We start from the raw sequence: 27,229 nt of genomic DNA, 5'->3' as shown, positions 1-27,229 counted from the left end.
CAGGGATGATTTGCAGCGAGCCTGGGCCTGGATGACCGTGGGTGTTTCAGGAGTTTAGCAACCAGAGCGGAAAGTGGTGGGACCTTGGTTCTGGGCTCCAGGCACTCCTGGAAAGGTAGAAGAGGGAGAGGAGGCACATGGGCATGTACAAGTTTAAAAATCTTCAATCAGGGGAAGAAATGTGAAATCTCTTTATGGTCAGAGTTAATGACATGGAGAGGAATCCAGGTGAATTCCCAGCATCTGGCGGCCCAGAAAGGGCCTCTGCAAATCCCCTCTAATCCCATCCCATCTCAAGACACTCTGCCAACCTGCCCTTGCTGAGGACCTAAAGTTTTTTTTACCAGGAGTGCAAACCCACTTTCGAAGGCCCTGTGTGAAGGAAATGCCATCCTCATGTAATAAAATGTCACAATAGGCAAATGTATTGATGAGGCAGGATTATGCTGAGAAACAGTCAATAGCCAGTTCCAAGAAGCTGAGTTTGTGGGGCTGACTGGAGTCAAGTTGGAAGTCTTGTTGGGAGTAGAAGTTTCGTTGTGAATAAGAAGAATAATTCCAGTAGTTGTGGGAGTTGTTAGGGGAGTGGGTAAGTTGCAGGCGTGGGGTAACCTGAAGGAAGTGAGGGGCTGCAGAGCCTGTGAAGGCAGGGGATGGGGGCTGGTGGGCACAGGGCCGGGGGCACAGTCAGCTGCATCATGAGTGTGGGGACATGAGGCCCGGTGGCTTCTCTAATGTGCTTTCTCTCTGGGCCAGCTGACAAAAACTCTGTGAAAACGGATCTGATGAAAGTGCCAGTGGTCATCATGGACTGGGAGGAGTGTTCAAAGGTGTTTCCAAAACTTACCAAAAATATGCTGTGTGCCGGATACAAGAATGAGAGCTATGATGCCTGCCAGGTAACTAGGGGGTACCCTCCCTCGCCTTATAGGTCCTCACCCTCTCGGAACTGCCAGTGCAAGGGTGTTCTCTCTCTGCTGCGAACAGACAATTCTGAGTCTGGAAAATGTGTGGCAATTAGGGCCTTCAGCCATGGGAATGAGTATGTGGATTGCAGAGCCTCTGGAGCTATGAGTGAGCACCCTGGGAGTCAATATGCTGCAACCCTGCTTAACTATTTCTGATCTTCTTCAGGTACACTAGGTAGACAGGGTGCCAAGGCTTTTCTCATTTCTGGGAATTCTTAAAAAAAAAAAAATTCAAGGAGGATTTGGTATCTATATAAGAAGTCATTTTAGTTCATTAATTTAGAAAACTTTGTTGAGCATACAAGGCCCTGGAGACCCATAAATGAGATATGGTTCCTCACCTAAGGGACCCTACACTTTCCTGGGCAGGCAGTGGAGAAACAAACAATGATAATATATTGGGTGTTGCATGTGGGTTTCATTGAACCAAAGACTGGTCTCTTTGCCTCTCTTTAATAAAATGAACACACATTCTTTCTAAAAAATTAATGATAGCCAGAAAAATAGAAAAAAATCATAAATTTCGTCTGGCTCTAAGGATGAATGATGAAATTTGTCTTTAATGCTCAGAGGTGCTCCCTTCATCTTAAAAGTGGCCACCCTGATGAAACTGCTTAGTCCCAGCTGAAGACTAGGGACCTGTTCATTGGCCAGGCAGTGGACCTTGTTGTTGGTATAAAACCACAAATGAAGATGATAAATATTCTGAACAGTGATGGAGAGTCTGCCCCACGGAAAAGAAAGATATTTCTCTATCTGTTATGGTTTAATGTGAGAAAATTGGTAGTTTTCCCTGATAGGCTATGAGAGCCTTGAGAAGTGGGTACTGGAACAGGTGTTGGAGGCAGAAAGGGAAAAGAGAAAGGAGAAGGCATTCTGAGGTAAGAAGTAGACCCTGGCAGCATAGCACTAGGTTTAGGAGCCCCCCATGTGGTGAATACTGTGGGGACCAAAAAGACATGTGAACCTTGTATTTTCTTCATTTTCTGGGCAATTTAAAATATTACCAAAACAAAAAACAAAAAAACATGCACACAGAATTGAGACTTCTTGTTCCAGACAAGCGGAGTAAACACAATTCTCCCAGGCCCTCCCACTAAGTACAACTAAAAGCACGGGATAGTATCTTGTAAAATGAAAACAAAAAGGCTCTGAAAGCTGAAGAGAAGGTGGCCTGGCTGGAGATCCTCAGGTATTTCTTTATAGCAGTGCAAGAACGCACTACACACATCATGACCAGAAAACATTAACTGGCCTCCCTCATTAGAGTCTGTTATAATACTCCATTTATTCTAGTCACCTCTCAAGGATCATGGAATGGGACATCATCTCTCCACTGAAGACTGCTTGCAAGGTTGTAGCCGCTCAGCTCCTTTGGTGAGAGAGTACTATAACAAAGGTAGAGAGGGCATGGGCTTTGGCATCAGAAAATCCTAGGTTACACATACCTCAAAATAATAAGAGCCATCTATGACAAACCCACAGCCAACAATATACTGAATGAGCACAAGCTGGAAGCCTCCCTCTCAGGACCAGAACAAGACAAGGATGCCCTCTTTCACCACTCCTATTCAGCGTAGTACTAGAAGTCTTAGCCAGAGTAATCAGGCAAGAAAAAGAAATGAAAGGCATCCAAATAGGAAGAGAAGATGTCAAACTATCTCTCTTTGCAAATGATAAGATTCTATACCTGGAAAACCCCATAGTCTCTTCCCAAAGTCTCCTAGAGCTGATAAGCAACTTCAGCAAAGTTTCAGGATGCAAAATCGATGTACAAAAATTTGTGACATTTATATACACCAGATAACATACAAGCTGAGAGCCAAATCAAGAATGTAGTCCCATTCACAATATCCACCAAAAGAATAAAATATCTAGGAATGCAGCCAATCAGGGAGATGAAAGACCTCTACAATGAGAATTACAAAACATTACTGAAAGAAATCTGAGACAACGCAAACTAATGAAAGACATTCCACGCTCATGGATAGGAAGAATCAATATCATTAAAATGGCCATACTACCCAAAGCAATTTACAGATTCAATACTATCCCTATCAAACTGCCAATGACATTCCTCACAGAATTAGAAAAAAAACTGTTTTAAAATTCACATGAAACCAGAAAAGAGCCCAAGTAGCCAAGGCAATCCTAAGCAAAAAGAACAAAGCTAGAGGCATCATGCTATCCAAATTTAAACTATACTACAGGGCTATGGTAACCAAAACAGCATGGTACTGGTACAAGAACTGACACATAGACCAATGGAATAGGTTAGAAAACCCAGAAATAAAGCTGTACACCTACAACCATCTTATCTTCATCAAAGTCAACAACAACAAGCAACGGGGAAAGGACTTCCTATTCAATAAATCATGTTGGGAAAACTTGCTAGCCATATGCAGAAGATTGAAACTGGACCCTTTCCTTTCACCATCAACTGAAATCAACTCGAGATTGAAAAAAGACTTAAATATAAAACCTAAAACTGTGAAAATACTAAAAGAAAGTCACACTACAAACTACCATTCTTGACATAGGCCTTAGCAGAGATTTCATGAGGAAGTCTCCAAAAGCAATTGCAACAAAATAAAACGTTGGCCTAATTAAACTAAAGAGCATCTGTACAGCTAAAGAAACTATTAACAGAGTAAACAGACAACCTACACAATGGGAGAAAATGTTTGCAAACTATGCATCTGACAAAGTTCTAATATTCAAAATTTATAAGGAACTTAAACAACTCAACAAGCAAAAACTAAACAACCTCATTAAAAAATGGGCAGAGGGGCCAGGCATGGTGGTTCACGCCTGTAATCCCAGCACTTTGGGAGGCCGAGACAGGCAGATCATGAGGTCAGGAGATCAAGAGCATCCTGGCTAACACGGTGAAACCCTGACTCTACTAAAAATACAAAAAATTAGCCGGGCGTGGTGGTGGGTGCCTGTAGTCCCAGCTACTCAGGGGGCTGAGGCAGGAGAACGGTGTGAACCTGGGAGGCGGAGATTGCAGTGAGCCGAGATTGCACCACTGCACTCAAGCCTGGGTGACAGAGGGAGACTCTGTCTCAAAAAAAAAGGCAGAGGACATGAACAGACATTTCTCAAAAGAAGGCATACATGCAGCCAACAAGCCTCTGAAAAAAAATGCTCAATATCACTAATTATTAGAGAAATGCAAATCAAAGCCACAATTAAATATCATCCCACACCAGTCAGAATGGCTGTTATTAAAGTCAGAAAATAACAGATGTTGGTGAGGTTGCAGAGAAAAGAGAATGCTTATACACTCCTGGTGGGAATGTAAATTATTAGTTCAGCCACTGTAAAAAGCAGTTGGTAGATTTCTCAGAGAACTTAAAACACAACTACCATTAAACCCAGCAATCTCAATACTGGTACATACCCAAAGGAATATAAATTATTCTACCAAAAAGACACATGCATGCATATGTTCATCACAGCACTATTCACAGTAGCAAAGACATGGAATCAAACTAGATGTCCATCAATGGTGAAATGGATAAAGAAATTGTGGTACATGTACACTGTGGAATACTATGCAGCCGTTTAAAAAAAACAAAATCATGTCCTTTGCAGCAACTTGGATGCAGCTAGAGGCCATTATTCTAAGTGAATTAATGCAGCAATACAAAACCAAATATCGCATGTTCTCACTTATCAGTTGGAACTAAATGTTGAATACACATGGACACAAAGAGGGGAACAATAGACGCCACGGCCTACTCAAAGTTAGAGGGTATGAAGAGGGTAAGGTAGTTTTTTACTACCCATCAGATACTGTGCTTACTACCTGGGTGATTAAATCACTTGTACACCAAACCCCAGTGACATGCAATTTACTCACAGAACAAATCTGCTCACGTACCCTATGAACGTAAAATAAAAGTTGAAAAAGAAAATAAGAAAATCTTGGGTTACAGGATGGAGGGTACTAAAAAAATTAAAAATAGAACTACCATATAATCCAGCAACCCCACTTCTGGGTATCCGTCCAAAAGAAAGGAAATCAGTATATCAAAGAGACATCTGCACTTGCATTTTTATAGTAGCACTATTCACAGTAGCCAAGATATGGAACCAACCCAAGTTTCCACGAAAGGATGAATGGATAAAGAAAATTAGGCAGTATACCAGTGGAATATTATTCAGCCATAAAAAATGAAGTCCTGTCCTTTGCAACAGCATGGATAGAAGTGGAGGACATTACATTAAGCAAAATAAGCCAGGTACAGAAAGACAATGCATATTCTCACTTATAAATGGAAGCTTAAAAAAAAAACTCATGGAGATAAAGAAACATGGTTACCAGAGGCTGGGGAAGAAAGCGGTTGGGGACTCCAGTTAAGGAGCACAAAAACAGTTAGTTAGAATGAATAAAGTCTAGTATTTGGTAGCACAATAAAGTGATTATATTCAAAATAACTGGAAGAGTGGAATTGAAATGTTCTTAATACAAAGAAATGATAAATGCTTGAGGGGATGGATACCCCAATTACCCTGATTTAATTACTGCACATTGTATGCCTATGTCAAAACGTGTACCCCATAAACATCTAAAACTATTATGTACCCATAATAATTAATTTAAAATTAACAAAAAGAAAATCCTGGGTTCCAATCCCAGCCAGTCTACCACAGAACGCTCAGCAAGCCCCTTCTCCTCCTGCAGGCTCATTTGCCTTGTGCGCAGGTGGACGGAAGGATGTGGGGCATTTGTTTGATTTATGTAGACGTGGGGCGTGGCAGGGACTTGGTTCAGAAGCTCAACATAAATGGATAACTATGCGAGTCACAGACTATGTGATTCCATCCGGGAAGGGTCACACATTCTGAAAAGCTTGGCTGAATTAAAAAGGAATGTCCTTCTCTCTGTGCTTCTGCAAGAACACAAAGGAGACCCAGTTCTGAGCCCTGCAACACTTCACATGTCCCATCCCCTTTCCTGCCCTTTCCAGAGCCTCTCATTTGGTAAGACCCTCAAAACAAGTCTCCACTCATCCCTTGGCCTGCATCTCTCTGTGCTGCAGATGGAGTGGTCTTTTCTCACCAAGTCCTCCCCCTTCCTCCCCCATCTTCAGTCCTGTCTCATCCACAGCACCCCACCCCCAACCCTCTACACCCCTACAACCTGCAGAGCCAACCTGGCAGCCACACGCTTCTCCCGTGGAGCAGGGACGGGGTGGGTTGGCAGCCAGATTTGGGGAGGCTGAGGACTCCTCTTCCGTGAATGAGCTGTCCCCAGCCTCAGATGGGCAGCTTAGAACTGGACTCCCTGTTGAGCTGTGTTCTCTGCCCACAGGGTGACAGTGGGGGGCCTCTGGTCTGCACCCCAGAGCCTGGTGAGAAGTGGTACCAGGTGGGCATCATCAGCTGGGGAAAGAGCTGTGGAGAGAAGAACACCCCAGGGATATACACCTCGTTGGTGAACTACAACCTCTGGATCGAGAAAGTGACCCAGCTAGAGGGCAGGCCCTTCAACGCAGCGAAAAGGAGGGCCTCTGTGAAACAGAAACCTGTGGGCTCCCGAGTCTCGCGAGTCCCACAGCCAGGCAGCCCCAGATCCCGGCTCCTGCTCTGTGCTCTGTCCCATGTGTTGTTCAGAGCTATTGTGTACTGATAATAAAATGCAGGCTATTCTTTTAACCAAGGGAGGGTGCATGCGAATGCGTCTCCAGCAGAGGCTCTGGCTGCAGCTCAGGGCTCAAGGATGGAAACTGAGACTGGGACCGGGAGGACCAGAAAGTCACGCTGGGACCCTGGCTTGGGGACTGCACTTTGGGTCTGTGGATTAGTCAGGACTCTTTCCATTCTAGGTGACAGTCACCTAATTCTGACTGAATTCAGCCAAAATGAGGCATTTATGGATACATATAACAGAAAAAAAAGAAAAAACCGAACAAACAAATATCCAGGGCTGGCATGATGACTTCAGGCGTGGCTGAGTCCAGGGGCTGAAAGGTGAAGGCAGCGACTGTTGTCTGTGGCCATTACCCTCAAGAAAGGCTTCTCAGTGGTGGACATGATGAGAGCAAAGAATTCTCTGCTGCGCTGAGAAGTTAGTCTCTTAGTTCTACGCAGGCCGTCAGCAGATTAGACAAGACCCACCCACATTATGGTGGGCAATCTGTTGATTCAAAAGTTATTAATTTAAATGTCTATCTCATCCAAAGGTGCCCTCCAAGTTGACATATGAGATGAACCATCACGCTGCCCAGGCAGCCTTCACATGGTGTTTTACATCACTCCCGCCCGACAGAAAGAATGATGTGCTTATGCTCACCCTACCTTAAGGACAACAGCTTATTGTAACCCTTCTATCGAGCATCCTTAATGTTTCCTGAGGACCCCACTGATATGGTTTGGCTATGTCCCCACCCAAATCTCATCTTGAATTGTAGCTCCCATAATTCCCATGAGCTGTGGGAGGGACCCAGTGAGAGAGAATTGAGTCATGCAGTGGTTTCCCCCATACTATTCTCATGGTAGTAAGTCTCACGAGATGTGATGGTTTTACAAGAGGTTTCCCTTTTTGCTTGGCCCTTTTTCTCTCTTGCCTGCTGCCATGTAAGATGTGCCTTTTGCCTTCCCCCGTGACTGTGAGGCCTCTCCAGCTACATGGAACTCTGAGTCCATAAACCTCTTTACCCGGTCTTAGGTACGTCTTTATCAGCTGTGTGAAAACGACTAACACACCCACTTTTCAAAATCACCTTTTTTTCCGTTCCCTATCTTGGGCCTTCTCTCTTTTGGGGCAGGCAGGCGTGGGCTCCCCTTTCCGCCTCTCAAGCTGTCACCAGTTCTTCCTTCTGGCTCATCTTGGAGCCAGGCTGGTGACGCTCCCCTCTTGCTCTCTTCTTTACGATCAGAGGCTCTCGCCTCTTCTTTCAGCTGACCTCCCTCCACGGCTCAGCCCCTCCAAGTTGCTCGCCGTGTTCCACCAGCGTGTGGAATGCCCCTGCCACCTGCACCAGGCAGGACTCCCCAACCCTGCAGCATGCAGCTGCACGGGCTGGTGTGGGGCAGACCACCATTCACAAGAAGCCCCTTGAAAACATGATCCTGTCTTCCCCTCATGTAGACCCAGTGCTGCCATGTGCTTCTTTCCTCTGGATTTGAATTTCCTGGGCCACCACCAAAGATGCAAAGGCAATTCACGAAATGCAAATCCTTAAATGGAAGCTTGGGCTCTTCCTGGGGACCTACAGCCTGGCTGAGTGTTCTCCAGAAAGAGACTGAAAAAAAGCTTCCTGGCTGGGCGCGGTGGCTCATGCCTGTAATCCCAGCACTTGGGGAAGCTGAGACGGGTGGATCACCTAACGCCAGGAGTTCAAGACCAGTCTGGCCACCGTGGTGAAACCCCATCTCTACTTTAAAAAATACGAAAGTTAGCCGGGTCTGGTGGCAGGCACCTGTAATCCCAGCCATTCGGGAGGCTGAGGCAGGATAACGGCTTGAACCCAGGAGGTGGAGGTTGCAATGAGCCGAGATTGTGCCACTGCGCTCCAGCCTGGGCAACAAGAGTGAAACTCCATCTCCAAAAAAAAGAAAAAAGAAAAAAGCTTCCTAGTTCTCCTTTTTCCCACTCTAACCCTCCTCCTCCAGAGGTCCTACAGCTACAATGTCTAGAAGCCATTTTTTCAGAAGCTCCTAAGAACCTGGGACTCAGGCAGGCCCAGTGGAGGGTGGCCAGCCAGAGTGTTCACCATCTCAGGACATCGCCAGTGTCCACCCCACTTTCCTGCTCACTGCCCTCTGACTTCTGTGTGGGGGCCCTCCCTTTTCACCCACTCTCCAATTTGCATAGTTCCGGATGCCTGGCCCTTTGCTGGGGCCTGGGGTGGGCATAGAACTCGAGCCTGGCCTAGAAGGACATTGATTTTGGCCACAGGGATGGGAGCAGCAATGGGCTGTGGGCTTTATGGGTCATAAGAGCGAGACCAAGACTTCTGCTGGAGTTATCAGGAACAAGACTCTCTCTCTCTCCTGGGACTCCCAAGATGGTAGGGTGCATGTTGAAGGTACTGCTCATGTGAAGGCTGCTGGGGAGTGTGGTGGTTCCTTTTATCTGTCAACTTGGAGGGGATCTTTGGATGAGATTAATGTTTAAATTGGTAAACTCTGAAGAAGCAGATTGCCCTCCATAATGGGGCAGGCCTCATCCAATCCATTGAAGGCCTGAGTACGACAAAAATGATTGCCCTCCCCACACAAGAGGGAATTCCTCAGCTGCCCACCTTTGGACTTCATCTACATTGTCAGCCCTTCTGAGGCTCTGCCTGCTGATCTCTAAACCAGAGCAGCACCATCGGCTCTCCTGCATCTCAAGCCTGCCAGTCCACACCCCAGGTTTGAGCTTGCCAGTCTCTGTAATCAGGTGAGCCAATTCCTTTTAATAAACGGCTTCATATCTGTATCTATATCTATATTTATATCATCTATATCTATATCTACATCTCTATATCAACTCTATCTATCTATTTATCTATCTATCTATCTATCTATCTATCTATCTATCTATCTATCTATCTATCTATCTATCTACCTGTCTATCTAATCTATCTCTCCTACTAGTTCTGTTTTTTTCTGGAGAACCCTGACCAATATGGGGGAAGAGCTTCTGTACTGTGAAGGGGCTTCTTAGATAATGAGGTGGAAGCAATGTTGCTGCTTCACTTTTCTTTTTTGAGACATGGTCTCACTCTGTCACTCAGGCTGGAGTGCAGTGGCACGATCATAGCTCACTGCCACCTAGATCTCAGGCAATCCTCCCAACTCAGCCTCCGTAATAGCTGGGATTACAGGCGCACATCACCACACCTGGCTTATTTTCTAAAATTATTTTTTAGAGATGAGAGTTTCACTATGTTGCCCAGGCTGGTCTCAAACTCCTGGGCTCAAGCAATCCTCCTGCCATGGCCTCCCAAAGTGCTATGATTACAGGCGTAAGTCACCACACCTGGCCCTGTTTCACCAGTGAAAGCAACGTTTTGTCATGATACGGAAATTGTCACTTTAAACATTATCCAGTCAATTGTGATTAGTCAGGCTACAGGATTATCATGTGTGTCCCAAGAGAGTTTTCATACCTAGAGCGACACAGTGCAGTGTCTAAACTGCACTGTGGTACCCCAGTGCTGACGTGTGGGGACAAAACAGACACACAGAGACATCTGTTGGACATAAAGGGAAACAACGTCTGTTGGACATGGAGTCGACCACTGCTACTAAGGTGTTTAAATTTAACAACGTAATAAATGCAATTGTTAGGTATTTCATTCGGCCTAGAAGCACCATGGGAAAAAAAAAAAAAAGCTGAGACAATAAGGGAAAGTTTGAAAACCTCTGGCCTAAAGGATAATTGCTGATGATAATGTTTTGTATTTTAGAATAAAGGGTGAGTTTTTACAATAGTTTTGTGGTGGGTAATTTGAGAGCAGCCCAAACGTCTCCTTAAAGATGACCTGGACAGGCACGGTGGCTCATGTCTGTAATCCCAGCACTTTGGGAGGCTGAGGCAGGTTAATCACCTGAGTTCAAGAGTTCAAGACCAGCCTGGCCAACATGGTGAAACCCCATCTCAACTAAAAATACAAAAAAAAATTAGCTGGGTGTGGTGGCAGGTGCCTGTAATCCCAGCTGCTTGACAGGCTGAGTCAGGAGAATCTCTTGAACCCAGGAGGTGGAGGTTGCAGTGAGCCGAGATCATGCCATTGCACTCCAGCCTGGGTGATAAGAGCAAAACTTTGTCTCAAAAATAAATAAATAAATAAATAAATAAAATAAAATAAAAAAGACAACCTCCTGCAGGGATATGAAATCAAGGCTCAGGTGTCTGTGGCTGTTTTGTCTGCTCTGTACCCAGTGGCTCCAGTTTATTTGGGGGAACCCTCTTCCTCATTGCCAGTTTCTGATCTCACCTTTGTCAAGATCCACTTCTTATGGACAGGTAGACCCTACCTCTGACTCCAGAGGTTGCATGGGACCAGAACTGGCCAATGAGAGGCCCTCAACCCAGGACCTCAGGATGTGTTTCAGGATGGCCCTAAGAACCAAGCTTGCCAATCTTAGCAAGTCCCAGAACTTCACCTGGGATGTGCACAGGCTCTTTGAGATTAGCAGCTCTCTGTCTGCTAGGACTGACCCTTGGAGAACATAAGCCCGGAGCTTCTGGGGGCCCCGTGCAGAGGTGACTGCCCTGGGAGTGAAGTCAAAGCATGAAGACATCACATCCTGGTGACACTTTTATAGCCCCTAAAGCCAGGCATGCCTGAACCATAGATTGATTGATTGATTGATTTTTCTTTCTTTCTTTCCTTTCTCTCTTTTTTTTTTCTCCCAAAGTCTTCACTCTGTCACCCGGGCTGAGTGCAGTGGCACAATTTTGTTGCCTTTAACAAATCTCTCCCTATCTTCCCTTTTCCCCTATCCTTCCTAGTTTCTAGTATTCTCTAATTTTTACTTTTATGAGATGAATATCTTTTAGTTTTCACATCATATAAGCATTTACAGCTATACATTTCCATCTCAGTGCTGCTTTAGTGCATCACATATGTTTTTGTGTTATGTTTTCACTCTCATTGACCTTAAAGTATTTTCTAATTTCCCATGTGAGCTCTTTTTAGTCATTGGTTATTCCAAGAGTGTGCTGTTTAATTTTTATGTATTTGTAATTATTCTTGTTATTTATTTCTAATTTAATTCCACTGAGGTTGGAGAACATACTTTGTATTATTTCAATCCTTTTAAAAATTTGAGAATTGCTTTATGGCTTAGAATATGGTCTATCCTAAAGAATATTTTATGTACTCTATTTTAAAAAGTATATTCTGCTATTGTTGGGTAGCATGTTCTATAGATGTCTGTTAGGTCTACCTGGTTTATAGTATTGCCAAAATCTTCTATATCCTTGTTAATCTTCTGTATAGTAGTTCTATCCATTATTTAACATGAGATTTAAGTCTCCAACTTCTGTTATTGTCTCTTTCTTCCTTCAATTCTGTCATTTTTTGCTTCCAATATTTTAATGTTCTATTGTTAGATGCACATATGTTTACAGTTGTTATATCTTTCTGAATCATTGACCCTTTAGTCATTATAAAATGTCTCTATCTCTAATGACTTTTTTGTTTTACAGTCTATTTTGTTGATATTATTAGCACCGTATCAGCTCTTCTATCATTGCCATTTGCATAGTACATCTGTTTCCATCTTTTTATTTTTAACCAACTTATAGATGTGAATTTAAATGTGTTTCCTGTAGACAACACATAGAACTTGTTTGTTTATCCAGTCTGACAATCTGTCTTTTAATTAGATTTTTAGTCCACTCACATTTAATGTGATCATTGATATAGTTTGATTTACATATGCCATTTTGGTTTGTTTTCCTGTATGATGCTTTTCCTTTTTGTCCCTCTCACCTTCCTTTATAGCCTTTTGTGTCAAGTCCGTATTTTCTAGTGTAGCATTTTAATTTTTTAATGATGCTAATTATATTTTTGAGTTGTTTTCTTAGTAGTTGCACTAGAACTTATAATACACATCTCAACTTATTAGAATTAACTTCTGGTTTAGACTAACTTATTTCTAGTAAGAGATCAAAACTTTCTTCCTACGTAGTCCTATTTCCTCCTCTTTTTTTTGCTATTATTTTCATATATTTACATCTACATATGTTATAAATCCAAAAATACCTCACTATAATTGTTACATTATTTAACTTTATGTCTCATAGATTTCAAGAGAAGAAAGGAGATAAAGTATGTATTTATAGAATTTTTACATTAATCTTAACAGGGACAGAAAACTGACTGTGTACTCTGTTGACCCAGCCTCAACAAACAGGACATGGTGGCCCGGACCCATGCTTCTCAGACCATCTGTGAGGAAAAAGACCAGGGCTTTTGGTTTTTGGTTTTGCTTTGTTTGAAATTTCCAACTTATTTCAAACCAATACTTTCATAAAACATAAAATTGAACTACTAGGAAAATGAAATTGAAAATGAACAAATAAAATGCAAGCCCACGCTATTTTTTTTTTTTTTTTTTTGAGAGTCTCACTCTATCACCCAGGCTGGAAGGCAATGGTGCAATCAGGACTCACTGCAGCCTCAACCTCCCAGGCTCAAGTGATCCTCCTGTCTCATCCTTCTAAGTATCTAGGACCACAGGTGTGTGCCATCATGCCTAGCTAATTTTATTTTATGGAGAGACGGGGTCTCGCCATGTTGCCCAGGCTGCAAACTTTATTATTACAGTCAACCAATAACCCACTTAACTTTAAGTTGCTGTAAAGGTTTCTAAGCATCTACTCTCCATTTCTATGCTTATCTCTTCATGGGCCAGTAAGAAGCAGTTTTCAGACCAGCAGTAGGCCCTATTCCACACTTCAGAAGCATTTCCCTAGAAGACCCAGACTTTAATCACCAAGAAATAGAGGCCACCTGGCTACCAAGCCCAGGCTTTCTAAGGTATAAGAGGATCACATTAGAATATGGATTGGAATGGAATAAAGCTGTCGGTGTGGCTAATGAATCATCGTTTGAATTGAGACTGTAGAGACTTATGTATTATTCATTGTCTTGAGCAGTAAAAACACAAAGCTTCTCAGTGTCCTAGCCCAGAATAGCTTAATTGGGCACTGTTGCTCTGCAATGCAAAGTGCCTGTTTAATTCCGAGTTCTACTTTTTTACATCAGAACCGGCCCAGTAAGAGGCATCTTCTATCTTTAGTCCTGGCTTATTGCTCTTTGCTTGCGTGTGTGAAAGCTGGGCCCTTCCCTGCAGAGCTTCTTGCCAGAGCGCTGTCCCCAGATTACCCTGAGGCTCAGATGCTCCGTGAGCAGCTGCTGGGCACAGATGAGGAGAGGAAGGCAGCCCCCATCTCAGGTCCAAGGCGCGAAGGCAGGGCTCAGTGTCACTTATGCCCAGGGGAACTAGGCTCCCTTCCAGAATGAAGCTGGCCATGGCTCAAAGCTTAGCCCCAAGAACGTGAGCCTCTAAGTCCCAGGTCCCTTGCCTGTAAAATGAGAATCATTGCATGGACAGAGTAAGGCTACTGAGGCTGTGACGATGCAGAAAAAGCCATGAGCAAAGCCTGCCATACACTGAACACTCAGGGAACTAAACGGCCCCAGACAAAGCTTAGCCACACGACCCCAGGGTTGCCACAGACCCTTATAACCCTCAGGGCTAGCCAGTTCCCTATCTCACCCCTAAATCCCCCCCTGCAACAGGGTCAAGTCCCCTTGATGCTCTTCACATCAATCCCAGCAGCTAGTTGCACTGTGGAATGCCTCTGCAGTAACAAGGCATCCAGCATCAGAAAACTGACCACACACCCTGTCAACCCAGCCTCACCGAGCCCCAAAGCCTTAGACTTGGATCCGCAGGGCAGCCACAGTGCTCCTGTTGCCCCCTCCAGAAAGCCCTCCTGGTCGCACATGGAGAACTCACCACCTACAGGCAGCCCTCTGCTGCCTGCTCTTGACAAACAAAACAAACAAACAAACAAACAAACAACACACGGTCTCCCTCTGTTGCCCAGCGGAAGTTCAGTGGCCCAATCACCGCTCACTGAAGCCTCACCGAAGCCTCACCCTCCCAAGCTCAAGCGATCCTCCCACCTGCACCTCCTGAGTAGCTGATTGCACACAGGAGTGTGCAATCACACCTGGCTAATTATTTTTGTAGATACAAGGTTGGCCTGTGTTTCCCAGGCTGGCCTTGTACTCCTGGGCTCAAATGATCCTCCCACCTCAAGCCTCTCAAAGTGCTGGGATTACAGGTGTGAGCCACGGTGCCCGACCCAGCCCTTAGCTTTGCCCAAGAGTACAGAATCCTATGCTGAGCCACATCAGCCTCGCTGTAGCCCAGCAGATGGCAGTGTGCAGGCTGGAAGACCACGCTCTGGCTTCATGGAGCCATGACATCCCCAAACCACACATCTCAGCTACTGCAGTCACCGCTCCTATTTATAGCTCCACAATTCCCGCCATCCTTGTCACTAGACAATCTCCCTTGTAACACTCTTCCCAGAGTGAGCCACCGAGGGGTGAGCGTAGTGGTCCAGGCGTGCGCCAGCCTGTGGGCTCTGACACAAGGGCATCAGCCCTCACCTAAAGACCGGGCCTCCAACAACGCCCCCCTCCCTCCCCGAGAGCCCATGTCTTTTCTCTCCTCTTTGAGCTTCCGGTGGACTGGAAACCTGCACTGTTTTGCAGAGCTGCTTCTAGACGTATCCCCACGCTGCACTTACCTTTTATGGACTCCGGAGGTGGACCCCACCGTGATCTTTCTGAAGCCTGGAATGTGCGAGATTCCAGGGCCCTCAGCCTCAGTTGCCTTCCTCTTTCTGACACCGCGGCTGCCTCGCCACATCCCTGGGCCTCCGGGTGCTCTGCTCCTCCGGCCAACCCCGTTAGCAGGCACCACCCAGGCTCGAAAGCCCAATCTGGCACCTTCCCCTTCCCGTCCCTCCTTTTCCCTTCCCTTCCCACTCCTTTTTCCTCCTTCTCTTTCCCTCCCTTCCTTCCTCCCTCTCCCCTTCCGTCCTATCCCCTTCTCCTTCCCTCCTCTCACCTTCCCCCAACCCCGCCCCGCCCCAGTCTTGGTGGATTGTTGCGGATCTGGTGTTGCTCATTCACTCATCAAACATTTGCTAAGAGTCTTTGATGTGCCGTTGCTGTTCCAGTCACGGGGAAGAGCAGGGAACAAAATGTCACGCCCTCAGAAGCCGACACTCTAGGGGGACAGACACCGTAAACACACAGCTTTGCTGAACGTGACTGGTGGAGAGAACAGAGGGGAACAGGGAAGAAGGAGTGTGGGCGGAGGAGGGACTCCTTCCTACAGCAGGTCACAGGGAAGGCCCGGCTGAGAGCAGAGACCTGGAGGACAGGAGGCTCAGGACAGGACTGCTCCGTGTGAAAGGGTGTCTCGGGTGATCTCTGGGCCTTTCCAGGACAGAGATTCCCAGAGCTTTGCAGAATGAACAGGCTTCCTTAGGCAACTGGGGCGGGCTTTGGAGAGGGGGCTCAGGCAGCGAGCGCTCAGGTGGGCCTGCCTGGGGTGGGGTGCAGTTCCCAGATGTCGCCTCAAGGTGGCAGAGTGACTCCAGACCAGGCATGAGGGCTTCAGTGTCTCCCTGTGCTTGGTCAGGCCTGGAGACCTGGGACAGCCGGGCAGGTGACAGACACAGCCCTGGAGGGGGAGGGAAGCAGAGGTTCCCTGATAGCTGGCTGGAGCCTTCCAGGAGAGGCTGTGTCCCCACCCTCCCTGTGGCTGCTACCCTGCTGGGCCCTCACGGGTGGGGTCCGGGGCCCAGGCATTACATCCGATGGGCTGTGGCACTGCGGGGCTCCACTGGGTCCTGGGAGCTGGGAGACAGTTTCCCTCACTCTGAGGCTGGGGTCACTTTGGACCCTTTCCTTCCTGACACAGTGAGCCAGGAATCTGGGCCAACACCTTAGCCCTGGCCATTCCCCCTGCCTGCAAGTCTCCTCCGGAAGCAGACGAGGAGCTGTTGGGACAGAAGCCCAGGCACAGGCGGGACCCAGCAGCATGAGGCACCCACGGCTCCAAAGCCTCAGACTTGGATCCGCAGGGCAGCCACAGGACTCCCGTGCCCCCTCCAGGCAGCTCTCCTGGTCACACACACACTCAAAAGCCTTTTATTAAGCATCTCCTGTGTGTCAGGCACTGTGCTGGGCACCTGGTGGTGGGGGAGACAGACTAGGAAAATGGCCAGCCCCAGAGATCAAAGTCAAAAGCAGCGGTCCGACTGAGGCTGGGGTTGGATCAAGCCCACTGTGTGTCTTATGGGAACGCAGCCATGCCTGTTCCCTGGCATTTGGTCTGTGGGTGCTTCTGTATATATAGGCATAAGCTCAATAGATGCAAGCAAGGCTAGGTGGCCCCGGGAGCCTGGAGCATTTACTACCTGACCCTTGACAGAAAACATTCACTTACCCTGGTCTAGAGGGGGAGATGGATGTAAGCGGATAGTCACCTCATCATAATAATGCTAGGATGGAGGCGGGGGCAGATGAGGGATGGAGCTGGGTCCTGTCCTTTAGGCCTCTGAAAGGTCCCTGCAGCAGCCATGGCCGCGGAGAGCCACTGAAAAGGCTTGAGCAAGAGTGACGCAATCCAATCCCAGAAACTCTGGTGTGGGAAGTGGGAGTGAGGGTACAGCCGAAGAGCCAGTGCCCCGGTGGGAGATGGTTGTAAGAGCCTATGAGGGGCGCAGCCTGTGGGGATAGGGAAGGGCCCGAGGTTGATGGCATTTCAGAGGGTGGATGATGGCATCGGCATGTTGGGATGTGGGCTGGGTTCGGGGCTAAGCCCGTGTCCAGCCTGTGTCCAGCACACTGGGGGTCACACAGGGGCTCACCAAGCCCTGCTAAATGTGACAGTGATGAGACCCTACAGATCATCATGACCATGGTTCTAAGATGCGAAACAAGGCCCACCTGCTGCTCAGTGGCCATGTTAGGGTACCAGGCAGGGGCTTCCTGACGTCAGTTCCAACGCTCAGTGCCCCTTTTCAGCTGTGTCTCTCCCCCTGACTTTGGAGAAAGATGGAGTGCTCCGGACCATGAAACAGCACAGGCACAGCCAGGAGCTCCCCACTCTGTCATTTCTCTAAACTGCAATTTTCTTATCTGCAAGGTGGAGGTAAGGCCCCATTCCCAGCCTGGCTCTCAGTCTTGCTACAGTGAAATGATGCATAGAGAAGCATTGATAATCCATAAGTCATTTTTATCTTTTATTTTTAATTTTTGAGACAGTCTCATTCTATCACTCAGGCTGGAGTGCAGTGCCGCGATCTCAGCTCACTGCAGCCTCTGCCTCCCAGCTTCCAGCGATTCTCCTGCCTCAGCCTCCCAAGTAGCTGAATTACAGGTGCCCGCCACCACTCCCTGCTAATTTTTGTATTTTTAGTGGAGACCGGGTTTCTCCATGTTGGCCAGGCTGGATGGTCTCAAACTCCTGATTTCAGGTGATCTACCCACCTTGGCTTCCCAAAGTGCTGGGATTACAGGTGTGAGCCATCGCCCCTGGCCCGCAAGGCATTTTAGCTATCCAAGTCATGGTTATCCACAGAGAATTACCTAGTGAGCCCCATAACACATAAGTGGGGGTCCAGAACTCCCAGCTCCTGAAATGCAAGGCTGGTTATGGCCAAGTCAATGAAGGAAGGGGCCGAGCCTGTGGAGTCGGCAGCCTGGCCTCACGTCCCTGGCCCCTGTCCTAGTCCTGGCTTTGGTGTGGCACCACCTGGTGGCAGTTACCTGCTGTGCCTTAAACATCAAGAACTTCTGGGACTCTTGATGGGACTTCCAAGACTCTTGATGGGACTTGCAAACTCCAGAACACTCCCAGCTGATGGTGTTTTGTCGAGTTGACTGGAGAAAATTGGGGCACAGGGACCCAATCCCTGCCTCCCCACTTCTGAGACCGATTGCCTGTAGTTTCCCAACCAGCCTTACCCTCTCCTGCCGGCCTGCCCCGAGACAATGCTTGATGACAACTGCGTTACCCTGGGATATGTTACCTTGGTTTTTACTGTATCAGCTTCTCCTGAAGATGTAGCTTTCCATTCAATACCTGTGTTAATCACCTGATGTACGTGCAAAAGACATGGCACGTGTATGTGTGCATGTGAGCATGTGTGTGTGCATGAACACAAACACATCTGTAGGGGTGGATGGAAAGCTGGAGGGAGGATTGCTTGCTCAGCTATCCTGTCTTCTTTCACATTCAGATGACACTGAATAAATCAATTACTCCCACTAAAACATTTTTCTGCCCCAATAATTGACATGGACCCAGCCTTCCAGGACACTTTGAAATCCCCTGTTGCTGCCACCTTCTCTTACTATCTCCTTATTCACAGCATACTCAGAAGGTCCTGCAAGTGATGGGCTTTGAGCACTTTCCAAGATCCCTTCCTTCTGAGAGGGCAGTGGAAGGATATCCTTTAAAAGCTGTCTGTGCTCAACAAGCAATAAAGGTCATGCTTCATGGCTGAAGGTCGAAAGGCACAGGAAGCAATCGGGCACACAGGACTTCTTACTGATCTCCTTATTTGCCTTCTTTTCTTCTAAGACAATGAGCTTGTGAGGCAGAAACACCCTTGGCTTTAAAATGCACTCACTCGCTCATTCATTCATTCACTTATTCTTCCTGTTATTGAATCAGAATAAGTGTTCAGTTCTTTTCTTTGTGCTGGGAAACACAAAGACAGGCAGTGCCCGGTGGCTGTCTTAGGGAGCTCGACCTCTGGTGGGGAAGGCAGGGTAACCGGCAGCATTGCAGGCTGTGAGATGCAGCACAGGTGGAGGCATGAACTGAGGCCACGAATCCCAACAGATCGAGGACCAGCTTCCCTGTGACTGCATGTTCTGCAAGGTCATCTTGTGCAAGGTAGGGGCACCCCACAGAGGGGCTTCACCTCCTAACCCTGGCAACGCTGACCAGTGTGCCAATGAGAGGGGCTGAAGGGAACAGCTGAGAACAATGGAACAATGTCTCTCCATCTGCACGGGCTCTGAGAGCACTTGGTGATGGGGAGAAGCTGCCACCCCATCCTTTTAGGGGGGCACAAAAAATCGCACTCCTCCCTCTCCTGTGTCAAGCCCCGTGCTGTCCTCACTGTAAAGCAACTCCAGATTGCCTGTGCTTTCCATCTGCCCATTTAATAGGAACCAACAAATTCTTCCAAAAGCAGAACCTTCACAAAATCCCTGCTTTCAAATGTTCCTGCCCAAAGAGGCAGTTAAACGACAGAAACATTGCCCGTTTGGGTAATAGCAATACAGGGCAGCCGGATGTTGAGATGCACTGCAGAACATGCTGGAAGTTAGTGGGGAAAGGGCACCGTTTCCTGCCTCGCCTCAGTAAGCCTTAATGTGCTCTGTGCCAAGGGAAATGTCTTCATGCTTAGAATAAAGAATATTGGCAGCTACTGGTTATGAAGAACCTCCTCATCTTTCTCTTAGAACAAACGCTGGGATCTATTTGATTGAAAGCAGAGAGCCCGTTTCTAACTTACTGAAGCCCTCAAGACTGGAACTTTTAAAGAATCCCATTCTTTGAGAGAGTGAAATCATGGGAGTGTTAATCACGGCAAAGCTAAGGATAGCTGGAGGCCTCCAGGAAACATCTTCCTACTTTAATCTACTGAGAACTGGGTTGAAAAAGCAAAGCTTAGATATGACCCCAAAAGTACAGACAGCAAAAGCAAAAAATTAGATAAATGGTGTTGCACTAAACTAAGAAGCTTCTACACAGCCAAGGAAACAATTAACAGAGTAAAGAGACAACGTATGGAATGGGGGAAAACATTTGCAAACCATGCATCTTCTAAGGAGTTAATCCCCAAAATATACAAAAAATCCAGACAACTCAATAGTAAGAAAACAAAAAACCCAATTTAAAAATGGGCAAAGGACCTGAATAGACATTTCTCAAAAGAAGACACATAAGTGGCTAAATGAAAAACTTCTCAACATCACTAATCATCAAGGAAATGCAAATTAATACCACAAAGACATACGACCTCACATCTGTTAGAATGGCTGTTGTCAAAAAGACAAAAGATAGTGAGTGTTGGTGAGGGTGTGGAGAAAGGGGAATGTTTGTATTCCGTTGGTGGGAATGTAAATTAATACAACCAAAATGGGGAACAGTATGGAGGCTTCTCAAAAACTAAAAATAGAACTACCATATGATCCAGCAATCCCACTTCGGGGTATCTATTCAAAGGAAATGAAATCAGTATGTTGAAAATATATTTGCACTCTTATGCTTGTATTATTCATAATAGCCAAGACATGTGATGTAGTTTAGTTCTGTGTCCCCACCTAAATCTTACTTTGAAGTGTAATCCCAATAATTCTCATGTGTAGAGCGTGGGACCTGGTGGGAAGTGATTGGATCATGGGGGCTGTTTTCCATATGCTGTTCTCATGATACTGAGTGAGTTCTCACGAGATCAGATGGTTTCATAAGGGGCTCTTCCCCCTTTGCTTGCTCTCTCTCTCACCTGCTGCCATGTAAGACATGCCTTTGCTTCTCTCTCATCTTCTGCCATGATCGTAAGTTTCCTGAGGCCTCTCTAGTCACGTGGAACTGTGAGTTAATTAAACCTCTTTTTTAAATAAATTACCCAGTCTTGCGTATGTCTTTACAGCAGTGTGAGAATGGCCTAACACAACATGGAAACAACCTATGTGTCCATCAACAGATGAATGATAAAAAGAATGTAATATATATATATATATATACAATAAAATACTATTCAGCCTTAAACAAGAAGGAAATTCTGTCATTGACAATGACACAGATGAACCTAGAGGACATTAGACTAAGTGAATTAAACCAGGCCCAGAAAACAAATACTGCGTTATCTCACATATGGAATCTAAAAAATTTGAACTCATAGAATCACAGAGTAGAATGGTGGTTATGAGACCCGGGGTAGGAAATGGTCAAAGGGCACAAAATTTCAGTTAGACAGGAGAAATAAATTTTGAAGATCTATTGTACAGCATGGTTACTATTGTTAATACAGTAATAATGTATTATAGACTGGGAAATTGCTAAGAGAAGAGATCTTGAATGTTCTCACCACAAAAAAGCAATATGTAAGGTGATGGATATGTTAATTAGTTTAATTGGAGTAACCACTTCACAATGTATACATAAATCAAAGTATCACATTGTACATCATAAATACATACAATTTTTTTAATTTGTCAATTATATTTAATTTTTTTAAAAAAGCAAAGCTATTTTCCCACTTTACAAAGAATGAACACCGGAAGCTCTCAAACAAAGCCACCTGGGTCTCACACCTTTCATCTGCAAAATTGATGCCTTTCTCTTTCTTCTACATGGAGCCATTTTTTCAGGCAGAGAACATACCCTTGGGCATAGCTTTGAGCTGAAAATCTTTGAGGGCGTTTTCTGTCCAAACGACTGAAAAAATCAACCAAAGCCTCTCCATTTTGATGATGCTCATGCTTTGTGACAGGAGTAGCCTCAAATTATTGCTAAAGGGTTCCTTTTTCTTGTCTAATAATGAAAATCCAGGCAATTACTAGCAAAGAGAACAAGTTGCCTTGGTAGGAGAAATAGGCCTCACCGTCATTACGACTACTGGTTTTATTTCATGGCAAGAGAGGGGGCCAGGACTCTGCTTGCTTTGGTGGACTTTTGAATGATGACTGATTTAATAATGATACTTATTTAACACTTTTTATGTGTACTATTTAGCACTGTATGTAAAATCTCACTTAATCCTCAATATGGCCAAATGAAGTAGGCCCTACTATTTATACCTATTGACTGATTAAGAAAATGGGACATAAAAGGGTTTAGATAGCTTGCCCAGGTAGACTTCCTGCCTTCTGGGTTATCCTCCATGAAATTGCTGAGAACAACCCAAGCCCCGGTGGCCAGCCAGGTTTGGGGCGTGTGGTCTTGTAAGCTAGGGAACAGAGCTCCAAGGACTTCTTCTGCCTGCATTGCATGGTTTTTGCTCCTGTGGCCACCCTCCAGACTTCTAGATCCCCCAGCCTAGATGCATGCATTTTCTAAAATCAATATGGATCACTGCATCACCAAGAAAATAACCCAACAATTATTTTGTAAAGGATCCAAGGGTGAGACAAGTTTTAATTATAATCCCTTTCACTCTGAATGCTCAGCCCCACCAACCTGCCCCTATTGTTTGTCCTGATGTCCTCTATTTGTCTCACAACCATTTAACAGATGCCTCCTGAGAAGCCATCCATGGGCATGGGGCTAGGAATGGAGCAGTGAGCAAAAAGGAACAGGCATTGCTCTGTGGAGCATATACAGTATGGGGAAGACTGGCATCTATGAAATCACTACACAAATATACGTAAGTTGCATCTGCAATAAACATGAATGCAAATCAAAAATTCTAAGCCCCCCAACCAACTGAATGGACCCCCTCCTTTTGGCCAAGGGCATTCCAAAGTTAATCTGAAACACTAGTTCAGGGCATGATGGGAAGGGGGGATCAGGCATGCCTCATTATGCCCTCCTCCCTTTGGAATTCAGGCACACCTGGCCAGCATTCACATTAAAACAGAAGCACTAAGACTGACCAAACAGACTCTTTGTAGCAATAAGATACCAACATAACAGATAGAAGGCCCTGAAAGAAATTGAAGCTTTTTACCCTAAAATGTATTTCTTTGACATATTTTGAAATGGTCTCACAAAGCTGTCTCTTGTGAGGAAAATCTACATTCTGTAATTTTCTTCCCTTTCCAGATCTTTCTCTGATCCAGGAGAGAATTAACTGAGAGTATGGCCTCTTCTTAAGTCTGATAAGAAACATTTACAATCTATTCTCTCCGAAGCCTGCTACCTGGTGGCTTCATCTACATAATAAAAACCTTGGTCTCCATAATCCCTTATCATAATCCAGACACTCCCTTCTATTGATTCCAAGTCTTTAGATAACAATTTAACTATTTCAACCAATTGTCAACTAGAAAATCTTCGAATCCACCTATGACCTGGAAGCCCCATGCCCAACCAATGTACCTCTTATATGTATTGATTGATGTCTTCTGTCTCCCTAAAATGTATAAAACCAAGCTGTAGCCCGACCACCTTGGGCACATGTTCTCAGGATTTCCTAGGCTGTGCCATCTGCCATGGTCACCCATATTTGGCTCAGAATAAATCTCTTCAAATATTTTAGTTTGTCTCTGCTTGTCCACATGACTTTGTAGAGAGAAAGTGGAGATGAGAGGAGGAGTTGCTTTCTGGACAGTCTAGAAGTCTTCCTGTGAACAGGGCATTGAACCTGTAACCAAAACACAGGCTCAGTTGTTCTTTGCTGGCAGAGTTTAATTAACAAGAGTATAAAGAAAGTGACTTTTTATTACAGATCTAGCTTAGGGTAAGAAGTACAGGCTTTCTGCCTTAAGGGTGCTGCTTCTGTTTTGGAATAGAAAGCAGGTGCTTTTAAAAGGAAAATTCACAGTTCGGGCACGGTGGCTCATGCCTGTAATCACAGCACTTTGGGAGGCCGAGGTAGGTGGATCACCTGAGGTCAGGAGTTTGAAACTAGCCTGGCCAACATGGCAAAACCCCATCTCTACTAAAAATACAAGAAAATTAGCCTGGCATGGTGGTGCCTGCCCGTAATCCCAGCTACTTGGGAGGCTGAGGCAGGAGAATCGCTTGAACCTGGGAAGCGAAAGTTGCAGTGAGATGAGATCCCACCACTGCACTCCAGCCTGGGCAGCAAAAGCGAATCTCTGTCTCAAAAAAAAAAAAAAAAAAAAAACGAAAATTGACCTAAATGGCATGCAGTGGAGGAAGCAGGCAGGTAGGGGTCTGTATAACTCACTTTGGTGCTTTATCTACTATGTGGTTGAGTTGGCACCTTCACGGGCAGAACTAAATTGTAGAAGTGATTGAATATCTCAAGGTGAGGGAGTTTCATGTTGGCCATATTTTGAGTTGTGGATAGACTGCTGTCTCTTGAGGCAATCTCCAGGTGGGAGAGAGTTTCACGTTGGGGATACTTTGAGTTGTAGATGGATTGCCCTCTCTCAAGGTGAGAGAGAGTTCCACCCTGGAGATAATAAGCACCTAGTTAGCTGAACTTGCCCTGTAGACAGTACCTGGTGAAGGGGAGGTAAAAGGCTATAACTGCACTTCTAAAGAGTTAAGTAGGAAGTGGGGAGTAGAGGAAAAGCAGGAAAGAGAAAAGAAGAAAAAAAATAATAAACTCATTCTCTTCTTCTTAGAAAGATGGAAGTACTCAGTTTTAAAACCAAAATAGGAAGTGATGAGTAGGAGAACAATGAAGGAAAGAGCATTCCAGGCAAAGGGCACAATGTGCTCAACACCCTTGTAGCAAGAGGGGACATGCTGGATCTCAGAGGCTGAAAGAGGGTGTGATGGTTAATTTCATGTATCAACTTGACTAGGCTAAGTGATGCCTAGATAGCTGGGAACACATTATTTCTGGGTGTATCTGCAAGGCTGTTTCCAGAAGAGATGAGTATTTGAATATGAAGACTGAGTAAGAAAGATCCTCCTTCTCCCGTGTGGGTGGGCATCACCAAATCCACTGAGGACAAAATCCACATAGAATAAAAAGACAGAGGAAGGGTACATTTGTTCTCTCTCTTCTCAAGTTGGGACATCCATCTTCTCTTGCCCTTGAACATCGGAGCTACCGATTCTCGGCCCTTTGGATTCTAAGACTTCTACCAACAGCTCCCCCAGTTGTGGTTTCTTATGACTGCTAAGTTGATGGATTAACCATGGGAGGGAAGGTTCTGGTTCAGACTAGAAAACCAGGCCCCATCCTGCCCGGGCTGTGAGTCTAGAAGAAGCCTCTGTTAGGGAAGCCTCTGCCACCCCCCAGGACTGCTCCTTCTCTTGCCAGGATCTTTGTCCCCTGCAGATGAGATATCTGCCCTCTTCTTCCTGCTTGCTAGAGTCGGCCTTCACTCTAAGTTGGGTTGCTCCAAGTCCTTCAGAACCCAGGGAGAAGCAGCTGCCTCTTCCTCTAAACTCGACGGAATGTGTTCTGGTCACTTTCAGGTCACTCCTTGTCCCAAATCCTACAAAAACCTCCAAGCTCACACCCTTGCCATCCCAGCTGACTCCTTTTCCTCCTGTCCCCACCCTTGACCTGACTGCCTGGCCCTTGGCATGAGCCTGGCCTCTCTGGGGACCCAGAGTCAGCCGTCCCTTCCAACAGATCTTGTCATTGCCCTCAGGTAACAATTCCAAGAGTCCCATGAGATGCTCCGTGTTCGTGGCTGTGTTCGTCCATTCTCCCGCTGCTATAAAGAAATACCTGAGACTGGGTAATTTATAAAGAAAAGAGCTTTCATTGGCTCATGGCTCTGCAGGCTGTACAGGAAGCATAGTGGCTTCTGCTTCTGGGGAGGCCTTAGGAAATTTAGAATCAGGGTGGAAGGCAAAGGGGAAGCAGGCACATCTCATATGCCCGGAGGAGGAACAAGAAAGAGCAGGAAGGGGGAGGTGCCGCATACTTTTAAACAACAAGATCTCGTGAGAACTCTATCACAAGACAGCACCAAGGTGATGGTGCTAAACCATTCATGAAGTTTCCACCCCTATGATCCAATCACCTCCCACTAGACCCCACCTTCAACACTGGGGATTACAATTCGACATGGGATTTGGGCAGGGACACAGATCCAAACCCTATCAATGCATGTTTGGGAAACTCTCCTGGTTGTGTCTCCATCTTCATATTGGAAATTCACTGTGTTAGCACAGTAAAGTTTCTGGAAAGTTCTGCAGTATAAGCTACTGTTCCATCTGGTGAACCTGGCCTTCCCTAAACCTTCATGACCCTGGACGCCCATGTCCACGTAACATTTGTGAACATGCCACGAATGGTGCAGACAGATGCAGACATTTGACACAGGCGTGCAGGTGTGATTGCTCCAGCCAAGCACTGATAATTTGGCTACCGGCACATGCACCAGCCCTTTTCTTCCTAGGTTATCCCAAGCCTAGCTCCCTGCTTCTTCACTAAGCCCCTAGCCTTGTCTTTATCCTGGTTACTTCGTTATATTTCAAGCCCTGATCTAATAGCAAGGAGCTGGGGCTTTCTTTTCTTTTTATTTGCTTCTGTCACTCAAGGAGCTGGGACTTTTCTAGAGGCCCCAGAGTTCCAGCCTGAACATGAAATCCCAAGTGAGAAGTTGAAACCTGATGTAAGCAGAGCTCGGTGATGATGAGTCACATTTTAGTGTGTGTGGACTGAATGAATGAAGGATTCAATGGACACGTGGATTAGCTGAATGAATGAGAAAGCAAATGAGCTAGGATCTAGGACATTGTTCTAATGTATTTTTATGTGTAGGTGAAAACCATCACATTCCCCTCTTAGATGCATGTATGTGAATGTGCAAAAGACTCTCCTAGTCTGAGGGAGGAGTTGCTCTGGAAAGCTCTAGACACAGCATGCAGCTGTGGCCTATGGTAGCAGGTGCACTCCTTCTCCAGCCTTGCTCACTGTCCTGCTTATGACCAGGAAAAAGCCCCATTGAGGTCTGTGGTTGATGAGTGTGGCTTTTGCATGTCCTGACCATTTCTCTACCAACAGGGAGGCTGTGCTGCAGCTCATAGCAGCAGGTGCCAGAGTGGCCAGGAAGCAAGTTCCAAATCCTACACCCGGTGGCTTTCCCTTT

The 27,229-nt window shown here is 45.9% G+C and overlaps 1 protein-coding gene across 1 annotated transcript in view; it reads left to right on the top strand.

Moving 5' to 3' along the window:
• PRSS55 (serine protease 55) overlaps nt 1–6,635 on the top strand; it is a 62,264-nt gene extending 55,629 nt beyond the window's left edge. The window contains exons 11-12 of the mRNA XM_058442074.1: nt 757–899; nt 6,292–6,635. Of these exons, the coding sequence (XP_058298057.1) occupies nt 757–899; nt 6,292–6,609 (461 nt within the window). The 3' untranslated portion in view covers nt 6,610–6,635. The remainder of the gene's footprint in view (nt 1–756; nt 900–6,291) is intronic.
• The last annotated feature ends 20,594 nt before the right edge of the window (nt 6,636–27,229 follow it).

The sequence above is a fragment of the Hylobates moloch genome, unplaced genomic scaffold, assembly GCF_009828535.3.
Source record: "Hylobates moloch isolate HMO894 unplaced genomic scaffold, HMol_V3 SCAFFOLD_8, whole genome shotgun sequence".
NCBI lineage: Eukaryota > Metazoa > Chordata > Mammalia > Primates > Hylobatidae > Hylobates > Hylobates moloch.
This window is presented reverse-complemented; position numbering and strand designations above follow the sequence as displayed.